Source organism: Apium graveolens, chromosome 5, assembly GCF_009905375.1.
Source record: "Apium graveolens cultivar Ventura chromosome 5, ASM990537v1, whole genome shotgun sequence".
In the NCBI taxonomy this organism is placed as follows: domain Eukaryota; kingdom Viridiplantae; phylum Streptophyta; class Magnoliopsida; order Apiales; family Apiaceae; genus Apium; species Apium graveolens.
This window is the reverse complement of record NC_133651.1, coordinates 124,853,791-124,869,963: the sequence shown is the minus strand read 5'-3', so window position 1 is coordinate 124,869,963 and position 16,173 is coordinate 124,853,791. Positions and strand designations below refer to the sequence as shown.

General features: G+C 36.1%; 1 protein-coding gene across 1 annotated transcript; it reads left to right on the top strand.

Annotated features, from left to right (window-relative positions):
• The first annotated feature begins 3,965 nt into the window (after positions 1-3,965).
• Positions 3,966-5,391, top strand: LOC141661440 (alcohol acyltransferase 9). Its single transcript, XM_074468448.1, has one exon. It carries the CDS (start codon positions 3,999-4,001, stop codon positions 5,307-5,309), a length of 1,311 nt encoding a protein of 436 aa, XP_074324549.1. The 5' UTR covers positions 3,966-3,998; the 3' UTR covers positions 5,310-5,391.
• The last annotated feature ends 10,782 nt before the right edge of the window (positions 5,392-16,173 follow it).

Genomic DNA, 16,173 nt, shown 5'->3' with positions numbered 1-16,173 from the left:
AAAGAATGGTAAGGGGTACTTGCCTTGCAACGCTTTACAAAACCCTAAGTAGCTTTCACGCTGACTTTAATCCTGAGAAAACTCGCTCGGAATCTACAAATACAGAATACCCTAATCAGTTACACCGACATGCTTGATATCCTCAAATTCTAACAACTCAATCCGATAACCCGACTCGTATCATTATTATACACATAAACCCGGAATCACATAGTCACGTAGTCGGAAAAATTGTTAAGGGTAATATGTAAAATATAATTATGTACATTTTCGAATATATATTTTTAGGAAATTTTGACAGCATCTTATTTATTTATAAAACTACCCGTCGATTATAATCGACGTCATCGATCACACAATTCACAATATTACTTCATCCTTTTATACAACTTACATCCCAACACCAATCACAATTAATTATTTAAGTCCGAAAATATTTTACGAAAAATCATTTTATTTATTTATAAAATTTAGGACTCAGAACATCGTCATCACCGTCCACCGTTGACTCACCGAAGTTCATCGTCAACGGCGGCACAATTTATTGGCGCCCGATATAATACGGGTTCCCAAATAAATTATACCGATTAATATTATTTCCCGCAATGAAAGTTTTTATTTCACGAATAATAATCAATTAATTTCTTGCAGAAAAGAAATAAAAATCAAATTTGTAATAATCAAGCCCAACTACATAATCTCGGCCCAACAGAAAAAGGCCCAAAATCAATCCAACAGAACCAAGCCCAACAACACTAAACACAGCCGCACACAACTGCACAGCCATCACCGTCACACACACGGCCTCACGGCCGCCACAACACACAACACAATTACACACACAATTACACACACAGACATTCACATACTCACACACACATATACATATATATATAACCGAACACAGCTCACACCACCGCCACCATACCGGAAGCCGCAGCAACGGCGGCACAAAGGAAGGGAAACAACAACAACACAGAAGAAGCAGGAGGCAACAGCAATTACCGGGAAAGAAAACGAAGCAACACGGAGAGAGAGAAACGAAAGAAAGAAGGGAGAACAGAGATAAATTCGATTGAACAAGATAGAGCAAGAGAGTTAAACCGAGAGAGGGGGTGGGGGTTTTCCCTTTTTTTTTATTTTAACTGCTAACAGGTGTTGCATAAAGGAAAGGGACACGCGTCCCTCTGATTAATAAAAACTGACACGTTGCCATTAGAGATAGATACGAGGATTTAAAAGTCGAATTTGCCCCAAAATTTGAAATTAACGGTTTGAGGTGTACGCAAAACAATTTCCGAAAATTACGAAAATAATATCAAAATGTCATATATATCCGGAAGTTTACAAAGACATAAATTTTGAAAATTTTAAGCACTTTTTAAGGTGCACTTTGTACCCGTTTTTTAACAAATAACGAAACTACACGCGGGTAAAACGATTTCCGAAAATTTCCAAAATAATTTTAAAATTCTCAGAATAATACGAACTTAATAAAATATAAGTTTCATAATTTTTAAAGATTCCCATAATTAAATATGGATTTTAGCATTTAACACACTCAGAAAATCATTTAAACATGAATAATTAACAAAATATTGATTTCTAAATTTTTATAAAGTCCTAAAAATAATTATTGAAATTATAAAATTAGAAAACCAATTTTAAAGACAACCCAAAAATTTATGGAATTAAAATTATAATAAAATCACTTTTACAAGCGAAATAAAATCATATAACTAACCAATAAATCACATAATTCCAATCCCACATATCAAAAAATCATAAATAATTGAATAACAATCAGTAACCGCTGCCAAAATCAATACACAACTTTTATTTATTTACTTAAACTTTTATTACACCTCCAAGTATAAAATAAAAATAAAAATACACGAGTCGTTATACCAAGGAACACTAGACAATTTGGATAGCCTACGAATAAGATTCCACGATTCCCTTCTGCGACTACGATCAGGAAAACCGTAAAAGCACGAGAGTCTCCAAGCTTCTGAGCCATTCTCCTTAAACATGATGTCTATATGATTCTGAGAATAATCAAAGATTCTACATTCCACTCTACTATCCAGAAAACAGCCAAACCTCCACTTCTTCCTACTCGATCGACTGAAAAACAATTAGAAAAACCAAACTTCACACTTAACTCCTCAATCCTTTTTTTATCTGAAATTGTTTCCATTAAAAATAACACATTGGGTCTACGATCTCGAACAAGATCGTTTAAAGCTCGAACTGTCCGAGGTTTCCCGAGCCCTCGACAGTTCAAACTTAATGTATTCATGGCGAATGGCTCGCTTGCTGAGCAAGCTGAGCCAATAACATGTTTGAAGTTCCTGGACAATCAACTGTCGAAAGTGTAGGATCCTGTTGATACATTACTACCTCTTGGATATTCTCTTTATTTCCAACTGGGCCAATCCGTTTTCTTTTCCTTTCCTCTATTTCAAGCCCATCTAATTCAGATTCTCCAAGCCCAATTACCATATTCGGATTTACATTTCCCACCATCATATTATATGTCATACTTTTCAAATTTTCCATGATTTAGCGCTTTACTAACTAACCCCTCCCTATTTTCACGATGCACAACTTTGTTTTGCTGATAACCCGGAATTTGAATTGCCTGATTGCTTTCACCCCCGGATTTCTCGCCCCATCTATCCTCCCTGTCATCCCTGAGCCAATTGCTACACTTCTGGTTTCCACCCCTTCTCGCCGGAGCACGTAACCAACTCCCCCACTCCCTTATGATCTGTTTTGAACCACCTTCGAACTTCTTCTTACAGAATCGCTCAGTGTGTGTGAGTAAACCACACAGAAAGCAAAAGTCTGCCAACTTTTCATACTTGCAAGTAACCATAATCTCTGATTTATTTTTCCAGCTTATCTTCTTCTTCCTCTTCAACGGGCATCTAACATCCAAAGAAATGCGAACACGCATATATTCATGCCAGATGCTTGAGTCATTGCTTGAATCATAGGATGTAAATTTCCCGAAGAAATTGCCCAGCTGTTTACCAATCGATTCAGTCATATAAGCCATGGGGAGATTATATATCTGAATCCATATCTCCATTTCATTCAACGACACATTAACAGGGTCCTCCCCTGCCTTGATCTTATTAACGATTAACATCGCCCCATCAAACGACCATGGGCCATTAGAGAGCATCCATTTCAGATCATCTTTATGATAAAACTGGAATAAGAACACCCCTGATTTCAAAGCTTTGATAGAAATTCCCATTACTGGCCTCTATAGATCTGTTAATTTGGATTTCATAGCACGAACATTCAGATTTTTCTCAGTCAAAAACCTTCCCACCAAACATAATTCAAATATGTTACTTTCCTCTTCAACCTCCTCATCGAACACAAGTTCTTCATTTTCCTCATTTGATATATCTAAATCAGTCATCAAGACGTCAAGATTGTCCATGATTGAATTCACAGACCTCTCACACTTTCTTCTGATAAAGAAAAAGGAGAGAACTCACGCTCTCACATAGAAAAGGAGAGAAAGAAAGGGGATACAATTTTTTATGAATTGTCACGGTTCACGCAAGTAATGTATAAAAGATAGGAAGAAGTCATTTCAAGAGCAATTATTTTGTTTTATAATAGAATAATTTGAATCTTTTTAATTTTCAAAAGGTGTTAATTACGAATGTATGGGCAATTTTTGTATTATCACTCTTTCTTTTGCTTGAAAAAGGTTATTCTGAATAAGTAACATTTGCCTGAAAATATTGTTACATGTAAGAGTTGATTGATTGAAATGTAAATTTTAAACACCAAAATGAAATCTCAATCATGACTTTTGAGACATCTATCAATTATACAATTCCCTAAAAAACGAATAAAAATGTACCCTACCACTTCCCAATCATGTATAAAAATAAAACTTCATTTTCTTCCTCAACTGTAATACCCTGTTGCGTACATTTTGTTTCACAACAAAGACACAACATACAAAAATGGCCATCTCTGTTCAAGTGAAAGAAATGAGCTTGATTACCCCTTCACACACTACTCCAACTCACATTCTTCAGCTTTCATCTTTAGATTCTCAACTTTTTCTTAGATTCACTATCGAATACTTGTTACTTTACAACCCTGTCCCTGGTTGCGACAGGTCAGCAACTACGGATGCTTTAAAGCGAGCGTTGAGCAGAGCTCTGGTACCTTATTATCCGTTAACAGGACGAGTACAAGCTCGTCCTGACGGCTCTGGGCTCGAGGTAGATTGTCGAGCCCAGGGCGCAATTTTTGTAGAGGCTGTAGTTTCGGGGAGTCAGTTGTCCGATTTTGAGAGCGGGCCCTGTTTTGTCACGGAGAGGAGGAAGTTTTTATCGTTATGTGTAACGGATGTTTTGAAAGGGGCCCCACCGTTGGTAATGCAACTGACGTGGCTAGCGGATGGAGCTGTTGCGCTCGGGGTAGGGTTTAGTCATTGTTTATGTGACGGTGTTGGAAGTGCCGAGTTTCTCAACTTGTTTGCTGAGTTAGCTAGACTCGGTGATTTCAAAGGGAAGCCCGTTTGGCAAAGACATCTACTAGATAGCACTTCACAATCACATGCAAGTTGTGTAGACTCGGTGACTCATCCCGAGTTTAACCGAGTAAGTGATCAATGTATGTTTGAGTCGCGTTTTGTACATGAAAACCTCACTCCCACGTCAGTCACATTTGATAGAAAATCGTTAAATGAGTTAAAAAAGCTCGCAAAAATAACGGGTCAACAAGGCCAGTCATCGTACACCTCGTTTGAAGTTTTATCAGCTCATATATGGAAAGCTTGGGCTAATTCACTAAACCTACCACCTAACCAAATTATAAAACTCTTGTTTAGCATCAATATTCGTAAACGAGTCGAACCGAGTTTACCAACAGGATTTTACGGTAACGCCATCGTGTTAGGATGCGCACAAACAACCGTCAAGGATATAACCAAGAAGGGATTAGCCTATGCAACTAAGTTGGTGAAGCAAGCCAAGAACAAAGTTGGGAACAAGTACGTAAGAGAGGTGGTAGACTTGGTGAGTCACACTGGGGCTTGTCCTGACTCAGTAGGTGTGCTCATATTGTCCGAGTGGTCAAAGATAGGAATAGACCGGGTTGATTTTGGAATGGGTCGTCCGGTTCAAGTGGGACCCGTATGTACTGATCGTTACTGCCTGTTTTTGCCGGTGGCTGATCGGAAGGACTCCGTTAAAGTGATGCTTGCAGTTCCGAGTTACGGGGCTGTCAAATACAAAAGCTTACTGGAGCAACCTTGTCTAATGTAACTAATGTTTTTACGTTTTAGATATAGTTCATTCAAAATCAATCTTGAACTTTTGAATAATTTTTTCAAACTTTTAAATCATGTGAAGTGACGCAGGACATTGAGAAGTTATAAAAGATTTAGGGGACATAGGCAAGTTTTGAAAGATTTTGGAGCACGAGAGGCTGTTTTTTCAACCCACTGAGATATGTAAAACAGCTGCTGCGTGCTGTCAGTCGTGAGATCTTAACCCTCCAGGCCCAGTTCTACACAATCAACGTATTTAATTAGAAATTTTAATATATTATAATTATGGCATTTTAAATAACTATGTTTAAAATTAGTCATCCGCCCAATTAACTCATCCAGTTGAGACTCATACTCTAAGAATTTATCACTTCAAGGTTTTATATTTAATTTCAGGAAGTTGCGCGAAGTTATAAGGTTGATATGTTGTACTAACTCTTTCCCAAATTAATCATGATATGCGTCAATCAACCAACTCGGACATTTGTTTATTCTAAAAAAATTGGTCATTCTTTGAACTATCGAAAATGATACCCAATACAATATATAATTGGAAAATTGTCAATAGTCAATATGTCCTGTGTTTTATTTTTTAAGTGGTGTTATTTTGTATTTCTAACTTGACTGATATTATTGTATTTTAAGCTTTCACATATTATACCGTTGGTCAAGCTTTAAATTAAAATATAAGAATATCACACGTAGAAGTTAAACAAATAATGCCATTTATAGGAAAAGTTTAAAGAACAATGAAATTTGAAGAAATTATATTCAAATACTTTCCCAAATTTTAAACTATATTTTGTTCAAATAATTTTGATAATGATGTTTGTACTTGTGATAAAAATTATGGTTGTTGATAATGTGAAAATTTGATGTTTAAATATTTATTTAAATTTATATTATTTATCTAACGTTTGGTTAAACGAAATGTCATAGTATATGTGAAACTTAAAGTGCGAGGGTACAACTAATAAATTAGGAATAAAAAGAGAACTACTTGAAAAAGTCAAAAGTAGAAATATTTCATTGAGAATTTTCCTATGTTAGCATGTACGGTATGCGTTAGAACCAAACTTCGTTAAAAACGTGATGCCAACACTAAGATTTGTAGATGAGCATATATTTCTTGTATATCGCTTCGTAGCGAGTTTGACCAAAGTGTTGTTGTGTATGTCCAATTTCTGTTACATTTTCGGGGCAGGTGAACTTGTGGGGTAGTTACACCTAATCTCGGATCGGTTAATTCAAGAACTATAAATAAAGGACCTGCAATTCGAAGAGGTCTTGCAGAAGTCAGCATTGTCGAACTTGAATAAGTTCTTTGTTGTCCACGCCATGAATTTTTTTAGCTCGGCTCTAATCCGATTTATCATGATCCTTTCAGTTTGTGGACAAGAGCTGGTGTCTTTAATATGCCTTGAGAGAAGCTTTTTCGGGTGCTCTGAAAATTTATTACGACCACCGAGTTTGTTTGTGCTCGAAGACCGAGAGAAAAAAAAAATTCATATTTGGCCGAAAAAAGCCTTATGTAGTTCTCTCAAGTAATAGAATGTTGTGTAAGATATGCTTGTATAATAATAAGACTAAGTCACATTGACAATCCTAAGATTTATTTGTTTGATAATCAATTTTGTATTATATATTATATTTATTGAGACTGTAAAAAGGTTAAAATATTAGACTGGAGGATTTTGTGAACATATTCAACCTAAGGAATAAACTCTGGAAGAAGATTAAGTCATGATCATGCCTCATAGAAAATTTTAGAAGCTTGGAATTTAATAAAATTGTTCTAGGAAAAATGTTCTAAGGCAAGGTATTTACAAGTCACAGATCAAGCTATATCGAGAAATCATTCGAGACGTCCACAATGACTTATCGAGAAGTTCAAATGGCTTATAGAAATGTCTCAAAGATATCGGCAAGTCAAATGAAGATGTAGAGAACTGGAGATATCGACAAGCCAATTCTATATATAGAGAACTCAGGTATATCGACAAGTCAAATGAAGATGTGAAGAATTGGAGATATCGACAAGTCAATTTCTCATATAGAGATCTCAGAGATATCGACAAGTCAAATTGTGTATATAAAGATCTCAGAGATATCGATAAGTCATTTCTACATGTAGAGATCTCAGACATATCGACAAGTCATTTCACATGCAAAGATTTAGAGACCTCGACAAGTCAAGTATACATATAGAGAACTCAAAGATCTCGATAATGCAAAGATTCAGAGATCTCGATAAGTCAAGAATACATATAGAGAACTCAGAGATCTTGATAAGTCATTATACTTATGGAGATGTCACTTCTCTATAGAACAAACTGGAGATCTCGACATACTTCTCAAATACAGAATGCAGACAAGTTTAAGATTCAAGATTATCATTCAAGAAATGATCTATTCACTAGATTGGAAAGTCTACAAAGTATAGAGATTTTTTAAAATTGTTGAGCAAGATTGAAGCTATATGTATAACACAACAATACTGGTTCGGATAACTCAACATAGAATAAGGACTTTGAAATAATCTATATTCCACTAGAATCAGTACAGATTTTTTATTGGGCATATACACTATGGTTTTGTTAGCCGCAGTGAAGAAGACGTCAACAATGATCCATATGAAGTTCATTAACATGTTCAGGCATCAGAATAATAAGGTTGGAGTCATTCAAAACAGTTATCAGAATCAGTGTGAAGACCTCAAGGATTCCTAGTGAAGTGGGTTATATTTGGTAGAAGACTTAACAGTGGTTTGTACGGGTATAATACGAAGGCCTGAGAGCGGAAATAGTCGTCTGTGAACCAGACCCTTACACTAGACACCCGTGATCCATGAAAGGAGACGGAGTATTATTTTTGGAAATACTGTTACGTGGTTTTTGTACTCAAGAGGATTGAAAAAAAATTTAAAGTACGAAAACCCAGAAATTAGAAAATTAATAGGCATGAAGATACAGATGACTACAGCCTGAGAATTTACAGGATTTATTTATTCAATAACAGATTTTTTATTAAATGAATAAATGAAAATCAATTTATTTATTTATTTAATTTTACATCAATAATTAATTTTGAATTAATAAATTAGGTTTATTTTTTTTATTTTAAATAAATAAATAAAATTAAATTCATTTAATTATTTAATTTAAAAATCAACATCTGTTTTTTTCTCTCAGACTAAACACATGCATGCATGCAGTTGATTTATCAAATTGAAGAAATCAGTCGAACATATTGCAAAAGAATAATGAATTGGCAGCTAGCTTCTTTGTTTAATTGATGCACCGCGGGACCACCTTCTTTGTACAAAAGAAAAGAAACCACGATTCACAGTTTGATAAACAAAAGAAACCAAGATGTAAATTAAATAAAAGAATTGGCAGGTCTTTTCCTGGTTTAATCTAGTGTGCAAGAATGGAGCGTGGCATGCACTCTCCTTGTTGTTTGGTTGATTTACCGCGTGTACATCACTCTCCTTGGTTGCGGGGCTGGTTCGAAACGAAAGAAGAAAAAGAAAATGCAAGTGGTGTTGAAATCAAATAGCAGGCGCCAGTAACTTATATGCTCCAAAATTTTCTAAGGCATGTATTCCCTTCCTAGCTTCAAGTCGCAACTAAATTTGAACAAAGAAAGAAACTAAGTGTTGTACAGGAAATAGGGAGTCGCAAGTAAAGCTGTACAAGGTCGCAAGTTAGAAAAATGTCCAAGAAAATTGATCTCCAAGGTGTCGCAAGTAAGGGAGTAAAAAAATTAACTCAAGTGGAAAGCTACTATCTTGGTCGCAAGTAAAATTCAAGTGAAGTATTAAAGAGGTCATTAGTAAATTATTTGTGAGCTGTACATTTAACTTACTTGGTCCTGGTGCAGCTACGAAGTCATCTTCTCTCTCTAATATACTACTCTATATAATCAAAAGATGTAGATTGAATTTAAATATCTCTCCATTTTTACAACAGTGCGGAGCTCTTACAAGATAATCTCAACACTTTTTGAAAGCTTGATTTGACAAGGAGAGGTCATGTCCAATTTGATTCACACCATTTAAAGCCTTATAAACCTATAACACTCATTATTTAAAGCTTCCTTGATTGTATTCAATATCATTTGATAGGAGCTTTTAATTTTTAGAGTGATAAAATGAATCCTAGATTGATAGCCTTTATATTTGGTTCTTTTCATATTTATTGTTTCGGATTTTTGTATTTGAAATTGTAAGCAAACCTCCGGGTATTTATACTTTGAATAAAAGCATATTTACCCAGAAATATTTGTGTGTATTTATTTCATTTACATAGTTTGATTATCCGCAACAATTAATTTTAGAAAACGAAAAATATACATTCACCCCCTCTGCATGTGCCTTTTGGACCTAACAATTGATATCAGATGTTGATCGATATACAGATCTGATCCGTTAGGTTAGCAAGTTTTGTTGTTGATTTTGGTTGTACGGAGTCTGGGAGTGCTTCTGGTGTGTAGATCTGATTTTGGGTTTTGTTGGTTTTGACTTGACTGGTTTGGTATTATTGACTGAATGGGTTATCATATTTTGAGACGGTATATTGGGAATTTTTCTTAGATCTGAAAAGATGAGTTCTCAAAAGGTTAGTAGTATTAAGGTTCCTCAGTTCGATAAATCGAGATACAACCTATGGAAAAAGAAAATACTATTATATATTCGGGTGTCAAATCCAGAGTATATGAAGGTATTGAGAGAAGGAAGACATGTGCCGATAAAGGATCAGCCGGAGTTGCCTAATATGAGGATGTCATGTCTTGAAGCAGAATGAAGTGCTCGTGACAAAAACTAATAGCTGTGGATGAATGTCTACAACTTATTTTGGTGGATTCGATGGATGATGATATGAGTCACCAAATTATAGTCTGTGAGAGTGCCAGACACATGTGAGAGACCATAGAATTGCTTATGGAAGGAGCTGAAGATGTCAGGCAGAATCAATTGGATATCTTGACTTCGCAATATGAGGCGTTTAAGTCCTTGTCTGGAGAAAGTATAACTTAGGTCTTTGAAAGACTGAACAAGTTGTTAAATGAATTGAGTATTCATGGCAAGAATTATCCTCAAAGAGAAGTCAACATGAAGTTTATGCTTGTCCTACCTCACCACTTGGAGAATAAGGCTTCATCTGTTCGTGAGCGTATTAATTTTGAAACCATGACACTCGAGAAGTTGTATGGAAAGTTGAAGACACATGAGATGGAACAGGAACAAAGGAAGATCATCTATGGTGGTGGTACAGTTGATAGAAAAAATTCTGAACTACTCAAGACAACTGCTCTTATAGCCAGTGGAATCAAAGAGGTTGACATTACTGCTGAAAAGCCTAAGTCTAAAGCTGAAACGCTCATTGAAGCTGATATGGATGATGGAAGCCTCTCTGATAATCCGAGTGACTACTATACCATTGAGGAGGTGCAAGGAATGGAAGACCCTACTATAGCCAACTTAGCTGGGATGTTCAGTAACATCAGGTTTAGAAGGAAGCAAGGCTTTAGGGGTTTTTGAAGCAGCAACTGTGGTCAGATGTCAAGTTCATCTTCTAGATCAGGTTACAAGACAGAGATGGTATATAGAAGCAAGTTCAGATGCTACAATTGTGATGAGGTTGGGCACTTTACCACTGAATGTAGGAAATCCGAACAAGCAAGGGATAAAAACAAAGCTTATCAGGTAACTCAAGGAAGTATCCGGTGAAATCTTACAAATCTGAGGGGAAGAGCTGGGATGACACTGACAATGAAGAAGAATAATATGGAAATTTTACATTTATGGCAGAATCTTGATCTCAGGTAAAATTTCTAACTATTCGTGCTTTACCTCCAAATAACTTGTGTGAGAATGAACACTGTGTCGCCTTCAGGCAGGCTGTCCTAGTGTATGGAAATGCTGTTTCTCATCACTATCTTAAGGCACGATGAAATACAAAGGAATGCATTGAACAACATGATGCCGTAAAAGAAGTGTATAAAAACGTTAGTACTACACTAAGATGTACTCTGCTTGATGTCGAAGACCTTAAAGTAGAACTTAAGAAAGTTAAAGATAAAAATGATAAGTTAGTTCTAGATAGGGCCAGTGTTGAGAATCTTAAGCAAACACATAAATATTTAGAGCTTAAGATTACTAAGCACCTTGAGACAGAGGAAGAGCTTAAGAACAAGAATGCATAATTAGAAACTAAATTGCATGCTTTTATTGATTCTGTAAATCTTGCTAAGAAGCTCATAGCTGATCAAGTAGTAGGTGGAAAGGTTGGGATAGGCCGAGACTACGACAAACATAGAAAAGCTTCTAAGAATCGAGTAGTTGAAAATGAGCCTGTAGAGAAATTTGTTAATCCCTCTAGTACACCTCATGTTCTTAAGGAAGATTACAAGCCTCTATTTAAGAAAGCTACTGTTGAGCCCTTTGATGAAGATAATATTTATATTCATCATGAGATTTTTGTTGAGAATCTCGAGCTCTAAAGGAGACAAAGGGCAAAAAAACCTATGTCTGTTGTGAGTGACTCTGACTTATCTTTTGTCGGACTAGGTTTTACTTCCAAGAATAGGAAGAATAAAAGTAGAAATGGAAGGATAGGAACTAATGGCCCTAGGAACTAATGGCCCTAGGAACTTATGTAATAATTGTGGTACTCCTAGTCACCTTACTCATGCTTGTAGAAAGGTTAAAGTAGACAATGTCAATAATACTTATGTGCATAACATGCCTAAAGTTTCTAAGTGTGATAAATCTATTTGCATGCCATGTGTAGTATCTTTCATGCACACTTATCTTGATTCCACACACTCACAGAATACATCTCATGATCATGATAAGCATTCTATGAAGAATACTGGTAGATCAAAGACTGTAAGCCCTCTTAAAGCTAGGAAAGTGTCACCTATCACCAAACCCAAGAGCAAGTCTGTTGGTGCTTCTGAAAGTAAAAAGAAAACAGTCAATGATAAAGCAAAAATTGTTAAGCCTGTCAATTTGTTAAGTGAAATGTTATATATTCAAATACTTCTAAGTCTTCTGGACCCAACTTAGTTTGGGTACCAAAGAAAGCTTAATCATCTTTGTTTTCAGGGAATTAAGAAGAAGAAGATCATGTGGATTTTGGACAGTGGATGTTCAAGGCATATGACTGGACATAGAGCCCTGCTATCAAAGGTGGTTGAGAAAGCTGGCCCAATAGTTACTTTTGGAGATGACAGCAAAGGTTATACTACGGGATATGGCTCTTTGGAAATTGGTAATGTGTTGAGTGGCATTTATGACACTTTATTATGCTCTAATAAGCTTTGAATTGGTATATTTGTACTCAAGTTGTTATGTATTTTAATATGTTATCTAGTATTTTTGCATTTCAGGCACTATTCAGGTAATTAGGTGAATTAACATTGTTTTGGTGCTAATTTGGTGTTCAGGTGGTGTTGGAATAAAAGCTCGTGGAAAGCCGGCTCGAAGTAGCAAGATTTAAGAAGAAATATGAGTTTTTCCTAGAAGGACGATGCGCCCGCGTTGTAATAGCGCGGCCGCACCGAGGTTCCAAAAATGCAGCGCCCGCGCTGTGATAGCGCGCGCCCGCGCCGAGACTGAATTTCAGAATCCTGTTTCTACTACAATTCTAAAAGGGAAGGCTTCCATATTGTTGAGGTCTATTATATATATTCATATTAGGTCGTTTTTAATAGATATCAAGTCAGAAATGGACCAGAGCGCAAGGAGAAGACGGCAAGAGACCTTTAGCACAATTCAACAAAGGCGAAGACGATCTAGTTTATTCTTGTGAATCTTTATTTTGAGTTGTAACTTGGATGCTTGTTTCTTGTTTTGCCGAACCTATACTCTTGTTTGTACTTGGTTTTATTTATTTGTATAAAGACTACATTTGTTATATCATGTTTTCATCAGAACCCACGTTGATGATGAGTCCGATTATGGGCTAATCGTTATCGTGGGGTTCTAGCGGATTTATTTATGGATTTCTTTAGTTAAATTGTTTGATGCCTTAGTATATGGTGATTGTATGATATCCTTGTATTGGTTGTGCGTATTCGTCTTATGAGCGTCGCAAACTATAAGATATTGTGTTAATTCTTAATGAAGCGGAAGTGAATTTAAGGATTTAGAACTTGCCATGCTAGCATAGGTTCATGTATTTGTTATGCAAGATTCGTAGGTAATTTTAACCATCTTACTTACCCTATGTAATCAAGATAGATAACTTGTGCTTAAACCGTTATGTTGTTAAATTTTATAGACATATAGGGTCTCAATATAATTGGTGCATATTCAGCTTCTATCTTTTTTGTGGATGTCTGGTAGAATGGTACTCATGCAATAAAAGTTGGCGTGTATCAGTTTCGTGTTATCTAATTAGTGTCATCACCATTGCATGCTAAGGTTAAGAATAATAAGGCTATTGGATGAAGTATTTAATGAAGTTAGAATCCCATGTTTATTATATATATCAATTCAGTCAATCTTATTCTCGTAGTTATAATTGCTAGCATAATTCTTAGTTATAAATAATCTCAACTTGTTATAGTCTTATCATTGGATAATAACCATACATTGTTGCTTAGGTGCATAAATTAAATAGTTAACCAATACAGTCTTTGTGGGAATGAACTGGAAAAGATTCTATACTACTTACGAACTCGTATACTTGCGTGTATTATTAGCGCGTGTTTAGCGACTAACAAGTTTTTGGCGCCGCTGCCGGGGATGGGATGGATGCAAGCCCGATATGAAGGGGCTTGGGTACTCTTTTGACCACCTACCTGGTGGGAGGCCAGCTGCTGGTCAGGCGAGCAGAACTGCATGGAGATCTCAGTTAGGAGATGAAGGAGGACCATCGCAGCAGCAGCAGCAGGAGGCAGCATGAGCGGACATGGGAGATGGTTTGGGTTCGACGCAGTATAAGCGTCTTAAGAGGAGGATGGATGCGATGCACGACATCCATAGTCATTTTGCACAGGATCTCACCCAGGCACTTGGGACTACATTTAGAGCCACCGGAGTTGACATTCAGTGGCCAGTTTTTGGTGAGGATTATGTGTATCTACCTCCTGACACACCTGACACTCCACCCCTTGAGGGTGAGGATTCTGATTCAGAGTAGGTATGCCTGATTCCTTACTATTACCTTCACTGAAGATGGTGAATAATTTAAGTTTGGGGGTAGTAGTTGAAGGAATATGTTTGTGTGAGTCTCATATAGTTTGCATATTTTGCCATGTAGTTTTTTTTATTTTGGTAGTTTTATGATATCTTGTTCATGTAGTTTCATGCATTTGCATTATAACATGATCCCTTAGATAATTTTCCCGATTGACTTGCGATATTGATGCTAGTGTAGTGATGTCGTATTTAGTGATGATTGAGTCTTATTGGATTGATTTGCATGCTAGAGACACTTGTATTTCACTAAGTCTTATAGGTTGCTAGAGTGCTAGATCATGATCATGGTTTATTTGATTTGTCGAAGTTTAATCGCTTGTTTATATTTAGAATTTAGGGTATTCTCTTAATAATAAAAGACATGGATATTTAAAAATTGGAGAAATTGGATTTCATTGCTAGTTGTGTGGCTAGGTGTCAAATGACTAGTAGTCGGCTCATATTTTTATGAGTAGTCTACGGTTGAATGAGATGGAGCGAAACGAACTCATTCAGAAATTGTGAAAAAAAAAGAAAGGAAAAAAATGAAAAGAAAAGAAAAGAAAAGAAAAAGTGTTATGTATAATTGATCACGAGTGGGCTCTTTAGTACTCGAGTTATTAAGTTCTTAGAGGACTTTGTGCCTAGTGACCTAAGGCTTTTATTGTCTGGGATCCGCTAACCTAACGCTCGCTACATAGGTGCTATTGTATAAGTCTTTTATGGACCTCACTCATTGTACGATCAATAAGCATATGTGTGTTGTTTTGTTATGAATAAAAGAATGAATCCATATAAAACTCCAATATAAGAATTGAAGTGTTATAAATTATTTTGAGTCTAGCTTTTTATTTTATTTATAACCTTGCGATTGCCTTGATGAGTAGTGAGTCATGATTATTGATCTAGTTGCGATAGTATATCTATAAACGTCTTCACACACGCATGTCTCTAGTTTGTAAGTTGATTTATATGATTTGGTTGATCTTCATGCGAGTAACTGCATTTGTTGATATGTTTCTTGTCGGTTTGTTGAGTTATTCTATTGGGGATCGTTGCATTCATATAGTTGCATTCATGCATTTTTGTTTCTCGTTCTTTGAGTCTGTTTATGCTTGAGGACAAGCATCGATTCAAGTTTGGGGGTATGTTGAGTGGCATTTATGACACTTTATTATGCTCTAATAAGCTTTGAATTGGTGTATTTTTACTCAAGTTGTTATGTGTTTTTATATGTTTTCTAGTGTTTTTGCATTTCAGGCACTATTCAGGTAATCAGGTGAATTATCATTGTTTTGGTGCTAATTTGGTGTTCAGGTGGTGTTGGAATAAAAGCTCGTGGAAGGCCGGCTCGAAGCAGTGAGATTTAAAAAGAAATCTTAGTTTTTCCTAGAAGGACAGCGCGCCCGCGCTGTGGTAGCGCGCGACCGCCCCGAGGCCGAATTTCAGAATCCCGTTTCTACTACAATTCTAAAAGGGAAGGCTTCCAGATTGTTGAGGGCTGCTATATATATTCATATTAGGTCATTTTTAATAGACACAAGTCATAGACGGACCAGAGCGCGAGGAGAAGATGACAAGAGACCGTTATAATAATTCAACAAAGGCGAAGACAATCTAGTTTATTCTTGTGAATCTTTGTTTTGAGTTGTAACTTGGATGTTTGTTT